This window comes from Phyllostomus discolor, chromosome 2 (genome assembly GCF_004126475.2).
Source record: "Phyllostomus discolor isolate MPI-MPIP mPhyDis1 chromosome 2, mPhyDis1.pri.v3, whole genome shotgun sequence".
NCBI lineage: Eukaryota > Metazoa > Chordata > Mammalia > Chiroptera > Phyllostomidae > Phyllostomus > Phyllostomus discolor.
The window spans coordinates 105,112,604-105,129,084 of record NC_040904.2 but is presented as its reverse complement, the minus strand read 5'-3'; the positions used below and the strand labels follow the sequence as shown (position 1 = coordinate 105,129,084).

The window sequence follows — 16,481 nt, the reverse complement described above, 5'->3', positions numbered from 1 at the left end:
TTTGAGAGAAAGAAACATGGATGTGAGAGAAAAACATCCATTGGTTGCCTCCTGTGTTCACCCCAATTGGGAACCTAACCCACAACCTTTTTGGTGTACTGGGTGATATTTCAACCAAGCGAGCCACCCACCCAGGGCCACTGTAACTCTTTCAAGTGGTCTTTTCCACACCTACTCCTTTGGTTTGTATATCTGGAGATTCTTCAGCTCTTAAAGACTTTCTCTTCTTGTCCTGGCTAGTGTGGCTCAGTGGATTGAGTGCTGGCCTGTGAACCAAAGGGTGGCTGGTTCAATTCCCAGTCAGGACACATGCCTGGGTTGCTGGCAGGGTCCCAGTTGGTGTGTGAGGGGCAACCACACATTGATGTTTCTCTCCCTCTCTTTGTCCTTCCCTTCCTGTCTCTCTAAAAATAAATTAATAAAGTATTTTAAAAAACAAACAAATACAAGACTTTCTCTTTTTATATGATTGCGAAAAAATTGTTTTCTATTAGGATTAAACTTGGATTTCTCTGTGTTCAGGTTCTCAGTTAAAATACAGTGTTTCTCTCTTATTTTCATTTTGGGAGGAAACTTTATTAAAGACATTTTACCTGGACTAGACCTTTGTTAACTTTGATTTAACCTGGATCTTCTTTTGAAATACTATTCTCCTTTTAAAAGACTTTTTTATGTATGGTCACTATTTGACCTCTTTTAGGAATTCAGTGCTGTTCTTCATTACATTTTCATTCATCTGGAATTGTGCTTTTCCAGGGCATCTGAATCTTGAGTTTTCCTTATTCTGGTATTTTAAAATTTGTGATTTAAATTTTTTTCATTTTTTAATTGTTTTTATAGTTTATTAACAGACTTTTTTGCTTCCTTGTGCTTTTGAGGTAGACTCTTGATTGTAGTATTCTATTTAGTATTGCTTTAGTTTGAATTACCAAATCCCAATTATTAGATTTTGAGCCTATAAGGGAGAAATGACTTTGATTTTCCAGAAATCCATTATATTATCTGATAAGAGCTTTTGTCTCTGAATCATGATTTCAATTCAGTGGTTTGCTGTCATTTTTTTCTTACCATATTATATTCTTTTTTTTTATTCCTGTCACTTATTTTATTCATATTTCAGTAGTTTTCTTTTTAATCTTGTTTGTATGTGAGATATCTTTCTCACTGGTTCATTTCTGACTTAAAATAATGTCTATATCTGTGCTGTCCCAATATGGTAGACACTAACCACATGTGGTTATTGAACATTTGAAATGTGGCTTTTCTGAATGGAGATGTACTATAAGTGTAAAACATCAGATTTTGAAGATTTTGCATGAAAAAAGAATGTAAAATATTAGTAACATTTTATATCGATTATATGTAGTAATGATAATATTTTAGATATATTTGACAAAATAAAATATATTATAAAATTAGTCACCTTTTCTTTTGAGTTTTTAAAAATGTGGCTACTAGATTATGTAAAATTACATTTATGGTTCACTTTTGTGGCTTATATTCTATTTCTCTTGAAAGAAAAATGTGATGTTACTTTCTTTAGAATTAGTCATAACAAAATTAACTATTTATTGCCCTGGCTGGTGTAGCTCAGTGGATTGAGCGCGGACTGGGAACCAAAGTGTCCCAGGTTCGATTCCCAGCCAGGGCACATGCCTGGGTTGCAGGCCATAACCCCCAGCAACTGAACATTGATGTTTCTCTCTTTCTATCTCCCTCCCTTCCCTCTCTAAAAATAAATAAATAAAGTCTTAAAAAATTTTTTTTAAAAATTAACTATTTAGCCACACAAGTTTTAGCACATGGAAAAAATTCATTTCTGTACCTGGTTTCTAATGTGGGTGTACCTATTAATATTAATAACTCTGGTAACTCAAATTTATTTTTGTATTAAGTGCAGTTATGGAATTCTCCAAATTCACTGTTCCCAGAAACACAACTTTTAGGCTTTCTGTACATCTTTATACAATAGTAACTGGGGTTTAATACATCTCTCAAGAAACCATCAAGGAACTAGCAAGTTTATTTTGCCTAGTGTGCTATTTTAACAGGCTTTTAAAAATGATTACTTTCTAAACTTAAAAATAATAGGGCACTCCCACACTTAATGATGTGGTTAAATTTTATTTATATGTTTCTCCTCACCCCAAAACATTTTGAGAAGGAAAAATTTCCCAAATGATTTTCTTCTATCCATAAACTATCTAAAATACCTACAGTGTTGACTTCTAGAAAATCATTTTTAAAATAAAAAACCTTTGTTCTAGTTATGGACACCAGTTATAGGAGGGAAACAGCAGTCAGTATCTATTTCTTCATCCTCAAGTGTACTTTCCTCCCACCCTTCCTCTTTTCTTTTGACTTGATTGTATTAGGTTTCGTGCCTTCCACCTTTTCAAAGAGAAATATGTTTACACCCCAAATCTGAAACGTGAGGAAAGAACCTAAAAGATGTACCTTTCGATGTTTAAAATTATTCTCCCTTTGTTTGTGTCACAAACTCAGATTGTCTTATTTAAAACAGTAAAGAGCTATCCTAAGGAAAAAGAAATATTAGAAGTCTGTATTCCAGTAATTACCCATAATGCACTAGGGCTAAGATTTGTCTGGAGCCTGTTTCTGTGAGTGGTCATGGGCTAAGTAATAAAGGCGTTACATAATGTAAACTCATTTCTTCTGCTTTCAGAATAGAAAATGTTAGGGGAAAGGAAAGGATGCAATTTAATGTCTTTCACTAGCTCTCTAATGTGAATGTTTTTTCTGGCGTGTGTGGTGTGGACAGCAGAGCATGATCTGGACCAGATTGACTACATTGACAACTGTGCTGCAGAGGATGAAGAGGAGGAGGCAAGACAGCCCAGGGGCCTGGACACAGACAGCCTCAGTTCACAGTTCATGGCGTACATTGAACAACGACGAATCTCTCATGAGGTGGTACACGCACTTAAGCCTAACAGTGTTGCTATCCCCTAGTAAAAATAATTTATGGTGGTATAAATTTCTGTCATAGTAGTGATTTGTTGATTTAGGTTTGATTATTTGTTTTATTTTCAGTTCCAATCTCATTAATTATTTTCAGGTTCATTTTTTTTTTAAAGACAGTAGTCTCAAATAGGGTTTAAGTTTATTTTTCAAATAAAATGATTTTAGAATTTTGAAAAAGGAATTAAAGGTATCGTAATATCCTGTGCCTTTGAAGAAAATGCAAAGGAATATGATGCTTTTTACTGTTCTTATCACTGTTTTTAATAATAGTTTTTATTATTATATTTTTTCCATTACCACTTATCCCCCTTATGCCCTCTTTCACAGCCATCCACCTCCCCCTGCAAGAGTCACATTGTCATTTGTGTACATGAGTCCTTTTTCTTTTTTTTGATCCCTCCACTCCCCAATCCTGCCTCCAGCTGTCATCCTTCTACATATGAGTCTGTCTCTATTTTGCTTGTTAGTTCAGTTTGTTCATTAGATTCCACATGTGAATGAAATCATATGGTATTTGTTTTTCTCTGACTGGCTTACTTCACATAGCATAATGTTCTCCAGGTCAATCTGCTGTCAAAAAGGGTAAATTTTTTTTTCTTTTTATGGCTGAGTAGTATTCCATTGTATAAATGTCTTAGAGCTGTTTTATCTACTAGTGGGCACTTTGGCTGCTTCCAAATCTTGACCATTGTAAATAAGATTGCAGTGAACGTAGGGGTGCTTATGTTCTTTCAAATCAGTGATCAGGTTTCTGGGATAAATTCCCAGAAGTGGAATCACTGGGTCAAAAGGCAGATCTATTTTTGACTTTTTGAGGTAACTCCATACTGCCTTCCACAGTGGCTGCACCAGCCTGCATTCCCACCAACAGTACAGACAGGTTCCCCTTTCTCCACATCCTTGCCAGCACTTGTGTGTTGATTTATTGATGATGGCCATTCTGATAGGTGTATTATTACTAACTGATAAATCATGTTTTGATCAGTAATTAAGAATTGAACCAAACTGATGACTTTTGGAGCAACATACAAAGTTAACTATAGAATTTTTTTTTGTCAGTCTACCCTCCCCCCAAATCTGATTACTTGGGATTGGATTTTCGGAAGCTGGGGGCGTGAGTTGTATACTTGGAACAGGGAGTTTTCTTTCCCTGGTGGGAGAGTCCGAACATCAAAAAGTAAAAAGAATGCCTCTGGATTGTTTGTCTTGTGCTTCATTCTAATCTAGTTGCTTCTTGGTACTGGGTCAGTTATTTTCCCACCTTGCCTGTTTTCACACTTTGTTCTGGATGATTATAGCCGTTATTCTATCATCTTAATAGGTGCAAGTGGAGATCTAGGTCATAAAACTTTTCCATTTTCTGAATATTTTATACAGTACACACCTTTGTAGACCAGATAGCAGTGGGTCCTCCTGACCTTCCACAATGGTGAGACTGCAAGTCATTCCGCAAGTGGGATAGGGGAGGAATTGTTTGATGCGGCATTTCCTTGGGACAGAAATGGCCAGACCCATAGAATTTTTATAATGAGCTTAATTATATTGGAGCTTTTATGCTCAGCCACAGAGAATATGAAATGTTTTCCATTAAAATTCTTGGGTGTCTCTTAGAGTGGAGCATTGAGTTGCCTTATGAAACAAATGAGCATTCAGTCCACTGCAGACTCTCTGCCAATTCCCCAAGGGTCTCAAGTAGAAATAGCATTCTTCAGTGTATCTAGTCAGCGTAATAAAATGGCTCCATTTCAGTGTGTGTGTGTGTGTTGATGTCTGGAGTTGGTCCCAGGCTCTAAGCAGGAGTTGTTGAGAAACACTTGGGCCTTTTTGGAGAGTCATGAAATAGAGAATAATCACTTCAAATTTGGGGCATGTTATGAACTGGTATTATCATTCTTTTAAAAAAGCCTTTGGGTTTCCTGTCTGAAGGCAAAGACACTCATATTTAAAGTTGGATGAAGTTATATAAACCAAAGTCCTGCAACCCAAAGATAGTGTGTAGTAGGTGATTAATGAACCCACTGTGGTTCAGGCTATAAACATCCCTGTAAGAGCAACTGATTCACAATAAAGTGAAAATTAACAATGCACACTATAATCTTAAAGGGAATCTTGTGGTCTTTCTCTTTGATCATTCTATGGTTAATGAAGCTGTATAAATGAGGTAATTCTACTCAAAGTGATTATAATAACTCTCACATACATAGAAGTACTATGATAAAATAGGGTATGATTTACATTTGTAGAATATGACATCTTTTTTTAAAAAATTAAACCAGTGTCACATTCATTTTGTTGTGACAATTTCATGTACCTCTTGGCAATAATTTCAAATAATTGCAGTGTACAACAGGGTGATAAGTCACTGGTGGTTACACACTAGGAGAGATTTTTGCTTATTTTAAAAAGCCATGTTGACTGAAATTAGAATAATTATTTTCTCATCAGAATTCTAAAATTGTAACTCATTTTATTTGATTCTCATACCCAGACAGACAGCTTTAGCCCTTTGCAATAACTCACCAAAGATTTTCTAGTTATATGTGATGTACCTGTTTTTTGGAGCTAGACCATAACTAGTTTTACATTTGGTTGTTAGATATACTTTTTAGATAAGTTGTTTTCTTTTTATTCAAGAACACCCATTTTGATGATTATTTTTAGTGTTGAAATAAGGTTGCATTATTTCTATAAATTTTCATTTGACAAAATACATGCTGTGATAACCTTCAAGTTTCTTTGATTTATAATTTTATTTTTCAGTATGTGGTCCGTATCACTTAAGTCTGCTTAATTTTCCTCAGTAATGTTTTCTGAAATGACCTTTACCCTTTAGTTTATAAATAAATTGCCAGTATTTCTCATTAATTAACATTTTACCATCAAGAGAAATTATTTTTTTATCTTGATATTCCACCAACATCCCAGGACTATGTGTATGACTAATATAAGTAACAGTTTGTGATGATGAAGAAGAAATGCGATCTGCCCAATGAACTCCCTATTACTGGTAGGGTACGTAGGAATTTCTGTTCTAGGTGGAAGTTTGTACTAGGTGACCTCTAAGGTCCTTTTCAACTCAAATGTCTTATCATGCATTCATACTGTATGACCACCATAATTTACATAATGCAGTGAGACGGAAATCTACTTTTTTGAAAATAAAATAAACATTTTTTAATTATGAGTAGTTTTGTGTTTACCAAAGCAGTAAGATCGCCTATAATGCTTTAAACATAAAAATTCACATTTGAAGATTCTGTTTATCATATTTTTTAGTGTAATATACATGTCCCTAAATGCCAAGTTGAATGTGCATTGTGTAATCACAGTGTTCTGGGTACGTATGTTAAATTGATTTATTTTTGGTTTGTTTTTTGGTGAAGGGTTCACCAGTAAAGCCAGTACCCATGAGGGAGTTTCAAAAAACAGAAGACATGAGAAGATATTTACATCAAAACAGGTTTGAAAAACCAATTCTATTCATTTGTTTCTGTCTTAAAACTCAATAAAAAGTATGAAATGATTTCAGTTTTATATAGATCTAGGTAGAATGAAGACTTTAGATCCTGTGTGTTTTAGATTATTTTGTATTTAGAGCTGAGTGATAATGTGCCTTTCATCTCATATAATAGCAAAACAAGTAAAACTGATTTATTGATTCTAAATTCAGATCACCTAAGGCATTACCTAAAGAATTATTTGATTTGAAAATACTTCATGACAATGAGGTTTTTATGGTGCTATGTCTGCACAAATATAGCTTAATGAAATTTCCAGCCTTTGCTTTTTGCTTCTTCTCTGTTGTTATGAACTCTTTAAAGCAGCAGCCTTGACATGGTGTCATACATAGTTCTTTACTTATACTTGACAGGGTATTGTGGTGGTTTAGGGCACTGAGACATAGCTGGATAAAGAAAATGGGGAGAATAATTAAAGAAATTTATAACTTGGCCTTTTATAGTCATATCATTAAGTTCATAGCAGCTTAGTTAAATTTTATATTTTTGGAATTTATCTCAAAGTGGTTTTTGAGTTGCCAGCTCTACTTATACTGAGGGTATGGACTTCTGAGGATCCAATTTTATGCAGGGATTTCCTATTACATATTCGCACTTTGGATGAACGTAGACTCTACCTCCCATCCCTCTTAGTTCCTACATTCACCCTCAGTAAAGCTCAAGGTCTCCAGAATTTAGTAGAAACCCTCAAGGTAAAAGCCAGCTTTTTTTGCTCAGTTGCCTTATGTATTAGTTTTTTATCATGCTAATATAATAAATTATCACAAATTTAACAGCTTAAAAGACACTCATTTATTATATCACAGTTCTGTTGGATAGAAATCTTGACAGGATTTTCTTGGTTCTCTGCCGGAAGTCAAGGTTTTGGCTGGCCTAGATTCTTATCTGGAGACCCTTGGAGAGAATCCACTTCTAGGCTTGTAAAGGTTTTTTGCAGAATTCAGTTCCCTGCAGCTATAGACTGAAGTCCCCGTTTACCTTGTTGGCTATCAGCTGGGAGTTATTTTCAGCTTCTAGAGTCCACCCACATTCATTGGTTCATGGCTCCTTCTATATCAAGCCAGCAATAGTGAGCCAAATCCCTCTCACATTTTGAATCTCTTTGGTTTCCCTTTCTGCTACATCTTATGAACTCTCTTGCCTTCCTTTCTTTTAAGGGCCCATATGATTATATTAGATGCACCTGGGTAATCTCCCCATATTAAGGTCAGCTAATGAGTAACCTTAATTTCATCTGTAAAGTCTTTTTGACCTGTAATGTATTCATTTGGAATAACACCAGGTGAGGAGATCATAGGGGCCTAAAATCTGCCTATCAAACCTTAATCCAGAGTTCCTATTTTTAAAAGAATCCAGAGGTTTTTTTTTTTTTTAGAATCTATGTGTTCTTTATTTTTAATGGCACTTCGGCATGATTTTGAAAATTATTTTATTCAACATTTTCATTGTTTCCATTGAAAGAGTCATTCAGAGCGTCTAGTCCACCACAGTGCGACAAACTGAAGCCATAATTATAGTCGTCCCTCATTATCCAGAGGGCTCAATCCCAGGACCACTTTGGACTCCATAGTGCGCAAGTCCTAGTTGGCTCTCCGTATGTCCAGGTTCTGCACTGGGGTTCCAGCCAACCAAGGATTGAAAATGTTGGTTGAATCGTGGTGCAGAACCCGCAGATGTAGAGGGCTGACTGTGCTTTTCATTGGGTGTTTCAAATCACTAGGCCTTAGTACAGTCTTTGGGTAGGAGCTCAGTACTTTATCCCAATAACCAGTTTAAGCTCTCAGATCAATGCATACAGTTGACCCTTAAAAAACATGGGTTTGAACTGTATGGGTCCACTTATATATGGATTTTTTTTTTTTTTTCAGTAAATACTTGTTCTGTTTTTGATTTGCAATTGGGAGTTCACAGATGTGGAAGGCCAACTTCATGCACTTATCAATGCCATTTTATGTAGGTGACATGAGCATCTGTGGATATTGGTATCAGCCAGGGAGAGGTGGGGTGGAACCAATTTTCCACAGATACTGAGGGATAACTAGGTTTTGGGGGTGTCAAAAGTTATAGGTAGATTTTTGACTGCAAGGGAGAGGGAGTTGGTGCTCCTAACACCCACATTGTTTAAGTGTCAACTGTACTTCACTTGTTTAGTTAGATATTTGCTCAATATCTTATGTGCCACTCTGTGTGCCAAGTACTTTTCCAGGTATTGAGAAATAGCTATGAACTTTAGTCCAAAAGTTCCCATCCTCCTAGAACTTATATTCAAGTGGAATTACATTAATTAGAACCTAGATGAACAGTCCTGGCTGGTGTGGCTCAGTGAATTGAGCACGGGCTGCAAGCCAAAGGGTTACCAGTTTGATTCCCAGTCAGGGCACATGCCTGGGTTATGGGCCAGGTCCCCAGGAGGGGCCACCTGAGAGGCAACCACACATTGATGTTTCTCTCCCTCTGTTTCTCCCTTCCCCTCTCTCTAAAAATAAAAATAAATAATATCTAAAGAAAAAAAGAAATAAAATACTAAGAAAGAATCAGAATGTTCTTAAAAAAAAGAATCTAGAAAGACAAAATTACCTCTAAATGACTAGCAACTCTCAGGCTATCAACACCTGTCTTAACCAAAAAAAAATTTATCAGTCTTCCCATTACAAAGACTAAAAGGAATTGAGGCAGTTTAACACACTGCTACTTGCCCATTAGTCATTGCTGAAAAGAAAGTTGCTCAGTTTTTCATCTTAATTCTCTTTTCCTCCCCTCACCCACCACGTGTGTTACTTCCTACCTTCCCCTTCCTTACACACATAGATACTACCTGCCTGCAGGATAATAGAGGTAAGGAGATGAATTATGATAAATTGGTAAGTATTTTGTAGTTATTTACCAAGATGGATTAAGTATAAAGTTAAAACTAACAAATACCATTTTTAAAAAAGGGTTTACTTATTTGAATGGCATTTTAGTTCAGGAGAGATGATAGTATCAGGCTAGGTCTTGTAAAGTTTATTAACTTCTATTAGAAGAATATAGAATTAAAAAACGTTTGGCTAATAATCATAGTTTAGATTTCCACATCCTAAATGTCAAAAAGTCACTGTTGCAACATTGTTAGTTTTAAAAACGCAGATCAGTAACAGAAACTAGAAACACTAAGTCCAGTTCAGGAAAAAGATAAATACGAAACTATAGGAATTAACACTGACAAAACCAGGAGACAAGTTTTACTATTTCTTAAGCATCAAATCCGGTTTCATCTTTTCCTTAAGAATAAAAACTAACAGAATCTTTACTTTTGTTATTAAAATTTCTTCATCAATTGAAAATGGGAGGAGGGGTGCTTTACCAGTACAATTACCAGGTTCTGTAGTATTCCAGATTTCTGTTGATAAATGACTTTGTATATAAAACAATCTCCATTTACATATATCTTGTTTCAGTCATGGTAATAAAGGAGATAATAGTTGCTTGTGATATAAAGAAATGATACTGTTTGAAAAGTGATCTCAAATGACTGTTGTCAGCGCTAGCTGATCACAGACAGTTGTTAGCTGTCTGCAGCTTGGTCAGTGATACTGTCCTGTGAAACATGAGTTGGAGACATCAGGTATTTCTGTTGCTTCATTAATGACTTGGGCTCAAGTTTACAAAAAATTCATCTAGTCTTTCAGTGCTGACTAAACAGTTTGCCTACTGATTAATAGAAAGCAACATTATCTATGAAGTTTCACTTGTCTTTTATATGTTTCTCTTATCAAAGAGTTTTTTCTTTTTCTTTTTTGGGTCAGGGTTCCAGTTGAGCCATCTCTCTTGTCATTATCACCAAGTCACAATCAGGTAAAAATTATATTCTGTGTTTTGATTTTTTTTAACTTTTATTAGTATTTATTTTATGCTGAATTTACTCCTGGGTCATAAGCTTTTGTTTCTTCAGTTACTTCCGGGATGTCTTTTTCTTCTGTGGAACTTCCTCTTCTGTTTCAGGAACAATCTGCACTTTTTCAGGAAGGACCATCTCCGTGTGGCAGAGAAAGCTCATGTGGGGGTTAATCTGCCCTTGAGCTCTAAAAGTTCTGCACCACATCTTGAGAGCTTTGTTTGCCTGGATGTGCTCAATGACCAGAGAATCTACATCTAAACCCTTCTTAAGTTCAGCATTACTCTATGCACTTTTAAGCATGTACAGCAAAAATTCACTCTTTTGGGGCCACCAACCTTGTGTCCATCCCAGCTGTTTGACCTGGGCACACCTACCAGCTCCACCGTTGTAATGACGGAATGACATACATTGCTTCTTCAAAATGACATCTTTCAGATTCTTGGTGGCTTTTTGAATATGTGTACCCTTGATGGCCTGGTCAGTTTCACAAATGCTCTTAAAGCAAACACAAGGATTTGAACCTCTTGATTTGCATGTTTTGTAGGGCTTTCTGGGTCAAGTGAATAGCAAACTATTTTTAGAGATTACCTCTGGTCACTTTTGGGAAGAGCAGTTTTGATCTTTTTTAACAAAGATGGTTTTCTTCTTTTGTAATTCTTAAATTACTGTTAGTTGTCAGATATCTGTGAACTTCACTTACCCTTCTTCCCAGTCATATAGTTAGTATAACACATACTCCTGATACTTGCTAACGATGTTTTAGATACCAGACAAAATAAATCTTTACCCACTTGATGGCTTTATAGTACATAGAAGAACACAGTGCAAAAATGAGAAAAAATTCACAGAAAACACATTTAAAGAAATGCTAGGTGACTACAAAATAAAAGTTGGGTCAGTAGTAGTTCCCTAAATTGATGAGTTGATACTTATCCTCACTTGCATATGCAAATTGACTTTTGTTTCAGCCATCACATACAGACTTCGAACTTCATCGGAGGAGAGAACAATTAGTAGAGCGAGCTCGGAGAGAGGCGCAACTTGCTGCCTTACAGTATGAAGAGGAGAAAATAAGGACCAAGCAGATTCAGAGAGATGCTGTCCTGGACTTTGTGAAGGTGAATCCTTTGAATTCATTTAATAATATTCCTGTAGTTTCTTAGAAGTGCTTATTTGTTTTGCTAAGGCTGTCATTATTTATTGTCTTAATTAAAATGTCAACTTTTTTCCCCTCTTCTAAGGAATCTTGGTAAATAGTGTAAACGTCTCCTGCTTATGATTAGATTAATTGTCCTCATGTAGATAGGCCTGAGGACAATTAGACGGGATGCTCTTGCTCTCAGGACAGTAGTCTCTTCCTCATAGTTAGAGATCACTTTACTGTCCAGCTGCCATTTTCTCAATCTCTAGTGCATTAGCAGAGATCAATAATATTATGAAAATGAAAGTGCCGTGCCAATGTAAAGCATTGTTAGCTAACCTATCTCTAACTTCCTCGATCTGCCCAGTACCAGAAATTGGCGAGACTCACAGGCCTTTAGAGTCAGCTTTGATTCTTTCCTTTCTGTTCTCTCTCCATACTTAACTCAGTTATCAACTCCTGTTAATAGGGTTTTTTTTTTTTTTTAACATTTACAACCTTTATAGTTACTTCTAAATCTGGTTCGTTTTGGGGGGGGGTTTGGCCTGAATTGTTTATGTTGTTCTGTTCTGAAATTATCTTGGATTTTTCCTTCATAATTAAATAATTATTTGTATTTTTGTTTGTTTAATATCTGTTTCATTTATCTGTGAACTTTGTGAAGGCAAGGACCATGCCTGTCTTGTTTATTCACTGCTGTGTCCCTAGATGTTAGCTGGTCTTAGCTGATAGTAAAGCTCAATAAATGTTTGGTAAATGAAGGAACCACTCATTTCCTCCACTTTCCCTCCTGTGTTTCTTAACTCTAGCCAAAGACCATCTTCTTTAAGTACCATACACATGATAAGTTCTATTTTTTTCCCAAGGTATCAGAGAAGATGATAATTGCCTAAGGTTAAATACTTAGCTAGTAAGTGGCAAAGCAAGGATTCCAATCAAGACAGGCTGAACAGAAAATGGAAATAAGGTTGATGGAAAAGAAATAGTTTCTTTAAGAGGAAAAAAAAAAAAAAGACAGGCTGGCTCTGAACCCTACACTGTGACCGCAATGCTATACTGACTCTCAGTAAATAATAATGGCTATCTCATACTATGTTCTACATGCTGTTCTATGCATTTTATATAAATTAACTCATTTAGCTTACCTTCCGGAGAAGTCATAGCTAGTAAGACATAATCACATTGTAGGTGGTCTTGATTAAATGTCAAATTAGAGTTTAATCTTGATCTGTTAGGCAGAAAAAAATTGTAAGTACTTAAGCAGAAAAAAACAGGAAAGATACTTCTGAAAACCTAACCTATTGAATATGTTAGAAAGAGGCTAAGAAAGGAGGAAATTGAAATGGAGAATAATTATAATAATTAGACTAGGGTGCAAATTGAAGGCATAAAACTGCATGATTTATAAGGTTCCTGAGAAGAAACAGTGTTGCATAGTGGTCAGAGCTTAAAATCAGAAGTATCTGAATTTGAATCCAGCTTTGCTTCTCAGTATGTGCTTAACTTTTATAAAGTTACTAAACCACTCTGCACCTTTAGTGACTATTTCAGAATTATTATGATACATCTAATACTTTTACTAGTTTGATGATTGCTACACACCCTACCACAACAATAGATTTTTAAAATTGTAGGAGAGATTGCAAGAGAGACATCATCATGTCTTATATATAGATGTGTAGTAAATGTTGACTAAGTCATTGAAGATGATGGTGGGGGTGGAGTCCCAAAGCAAGACTTTTTTCTTATCCTCACCTGAGGACATTTCTTTACTGCTTTCAGAGGGAGAGGAAGGGAGAAAGAAAAGCATTGATGGGAGAGAGAAGCATCAATAGGTTGCTTCCTGTACGTTTCCAGACCTGGGATGAAACCCACAACTTTTTGTTTACAAGACGAAGCTCCAACCAACTGAGCCACATCAGCCAGCCAAGATTTTGAGGCTAAAAAATTGCTTTTAATAGGAATCTTAGTGTTCTGGGAAGAATGTAGGATTTGGAGTCAGAAGACATAGTTACAAATCTCAGTTATGCTATTTACCAACTTTGCAACCCTGCACATATCACATAACCCCTCTTGTCCTTAATTTTCTCATCTTTAAATGATTATGATGTTTGTTTATCTCACAGAGTAGGAGGAAGAATTCTTGAGATACTGTATGTGAGAACACATTGTAAAGCACTGACTATACAGATGGTATAATACTGTTTTTAAACATAATAACAGAAATTAGCAAATTGGGAAGAAGTGCCGATTGGTTTTGAAAATTATAAATTTGTCTTTGGATGTGTTGAACATGAGGTGAGAGTGGAGTTTCCAAGTAGAGTGTTTCCACAGGCAGTTGAAATGCAAATGTGAAATTTGGCTGATGGATGAGAGCTCAAGTTCTTAGCATTCTGGCAGTGCTTAAAGTTGTTAGAGAGAGAACAGTTTCACTGAGAGAATATAGTCAGAGTTCATTACTTTGTGAATCTGTCTGTATGCGAGTATATGTAAAAATAAATTTTGAAATGTCTATTTATAGATGCTTATAGACATAAAAATACTGTTTGTCATTTTATTGCCTTTCCTCATTTCAATTGTAAGCTATTTAAGGAAAAGAGCAATATCTTCTAATCAGTTAAGTGTAGAAAAATGTTATACACAAGAGATACAGAAATTAATACAATTATTTTAGTAAATAGAATTTATCACTTCTAATGTTAAAGATTCTAATCAACTTCCCTTTTTGGGGGGCCTGGGGGTCTATAGCAAAAAGCATCACACAGTCCACAAAAACCACCCCCCTTCAATGGCGAGGTAAGTCTACATAATCACCTTTACTTTGGAATTTTTTATTTCAATGGAAATGAAATGTTTGGCTTGTGATTATCATGTGTTTTCAGTTATCTAAATATTGCTATTTTCTCTTTTCTCCTCACAAAATTCTGTTTATTAAGGGGAAGAAGACATAGGCCAGGGAGTTTATCAGAATCTGTAGATCAGGGATTTTTTAAAGTACACACCTCCATCTGGAGAGTATTTCCCTTCCATCCCCACCAGAGGTATCGTCTCCCTCGTCCATTTTGGAAGTATATCACGTAGTGAGAACTGGTCCTGAGAGAGAGGCGTATCCAGCACAGGGGGGGGATGGTGTCAGTATTTTAAAAAAACTCTATACAGTATTTTCAACTTCATCCCTCATTTCCTAAGTGTATGCGTTGTTGATTATATTTGTCCACAGTAGTTAGCGCACTCTTCCTTTTTTACCCCACATTTCCTTCTTGATGGTAATTCTGGAGAATTCATTATCTAAAAATTAAAGCTTCTCAGGAAAATAACAATTCTAAAATTTTCAATTATACTCTTGTTTTTATCTGAGAAAGGTAATAAAGAGATGCATAGACTAGAAATCATGACTCTTGAATTTATTGTTTTTATTTGTCATTGGCTCACTAAATAACAAATTCTGGCTTTCTCTTCTGTGAACAAAGAATAATTAATCCCTCTTTCCACTTTGGTTTAGAAAGTTTTTAGGCAATAAGATCATATTTGAAATTGTTCAAGCTCTTTGGAAGAAAATCATTACTCAGAACCAATTTACTAGCTATTGTGGTATATGAATTCCAAATGATATTCAGTGTGGTCCTGTATGTTAACATCTTCACAAGTATGTCTTAATATGTCTCTTTGTGTATTTGTGAACTATGTCATGTGTGTGCAGTTTATTTTTGACATTGCTTCATTTTCTCCACCTCTCCAGTGTCCCTTCCCATCCAGAAGGTCTCAACACACTGATGATAGTGCCTTGTTAGTGGTAAGAACCTTGCACAAAATGGAGTTTTAAATTGCTGTGTCTAGAGATTGGAGAATAGCTTTTGTATTTCTCATTCAGAAGTGATCCAAATATCATAAAACATGATGGGCATCATTGGTAAATGGTTTACAAAATGGCTAGAACTGTTTTCCTACATTTCTAATCATGATTTATGCAGTGACCCAGTGTTCTGCAGCTATGGCTGAAATATCTTTGTTAATGTTTTCAAAAGTAAAACATTTGCATTGAGAACCATATTGGCTTTATATGTGTGTTGGGAGGTTTTTGCATGTCATTTCTAATTCCAGGTGCACTTATTTTATTAATCATTAATTTAGCTAATGAGTCGCATGTGTTAAATGGGTTTCTTTACTCTGTGATGCTAATCATACAGCTGTGTATTTGGCATCCTATTTTGTCATCTAAAGCTACTGAAAATCTTAAACTTTAAAAAATGACTTATATCTCAAGATTATCCCTCCATGCCTTTTTTAAACTCTGGGAAACATTAACTTTTGGAATGCTATTCACTGATCATTTTTAACACTGGTTTACTTTTATTCACTGTTTATCAGCTGAAAATCAGTATAACACAAGAACTTTATCAATAGTTTTACTTTTATCAGACTTGAAAAGTAATTCTAACCATTTACATAATTTTTCCATCATGTTGTATTTTTTTCCCTCTAGTATTGAAAATTAGCAGTTCAAAAGTCTGCTCTCCCTGTCAGCTCCTCTCTCATGTGCTAGTAACTGCCTCCGTTTTGTGTGCTTCTGTATGAACTGTGTACTGAAGCATAAGATTCCTATTACATAAACTTCCACTGTCTGTTCAAATTTCTATGTGTTCTGAGATCGTTTCCTTTGAAGTAGAAAAAGCACATTTTAATGGTCAGTCTTACAGGTGAATGTAGCCAGCAGCTTCTGGAGTTTCAGGGGAAGTTCATTGACATGAGAAGCGACTAGTTTAAATTTTTTTAAAATATATTTTATTGATTATGCTATTACAGTCGTCCCATTTCCCCCTTCACTCCCCCCCCACCCTGTACACCCTCTCTCACCCATATTCCCCTGCTTTAGTTCATGTCCATGTGTCATAAGTTCTTTAACTTCTACATTTCCCATACTATTCTTGCCCTCCCCCTGTCTATTTTTTACCTACCATTT

The 16,481-nt window shown here is 35.6% G+C and overlaps 1 protein-coding gene across 12 annotated transcripts in view; it reads left to right on the top strand.

Moving 5' to 3' along the window:
* Nucleotides 1-16,481, top strand: part of LRCH3 (leucine rich repeats and calponin homology domain containing 3) — a 135,794-nt gene that overhangs the window by 88,385 nt on the left and 30,928 nt on the right. For 6 of the 12 annotated variants that reach the window (XM_036018234.1, XM_028504635.2, XM_028504636.2 and 3 more), the window contains exons 9-14: nt 2,783-2,931; nt 6,369-6,445; nt 10,289-10,337; nt 11,349-11,498; nt 14,270-14,317; nt 15,261-15,314. In XM_036018234.1, the coding sequence (XP_035874127.1) occupies nt 2,783-2,931; nt 6,369-6,445; nt 10,289-10,337; nt 11,349-11,498; nt 14,270-14,317; nt 15,261-15,314 (527 nt within the window). The remainder of the gene's footprint in view (nt 1-2,782; nt 2,932-6,368; nt 6,446-10,288; nt 10,338-11,348; nt 11,499-14,269; nt 14,318-15,260; nt 15,315-16,481) is intronic. The other 6 variants (XM_036018227.1, XM_036018231.1, XM_036018228.1 and 3 more) reach the window with 3 other exon arrangements.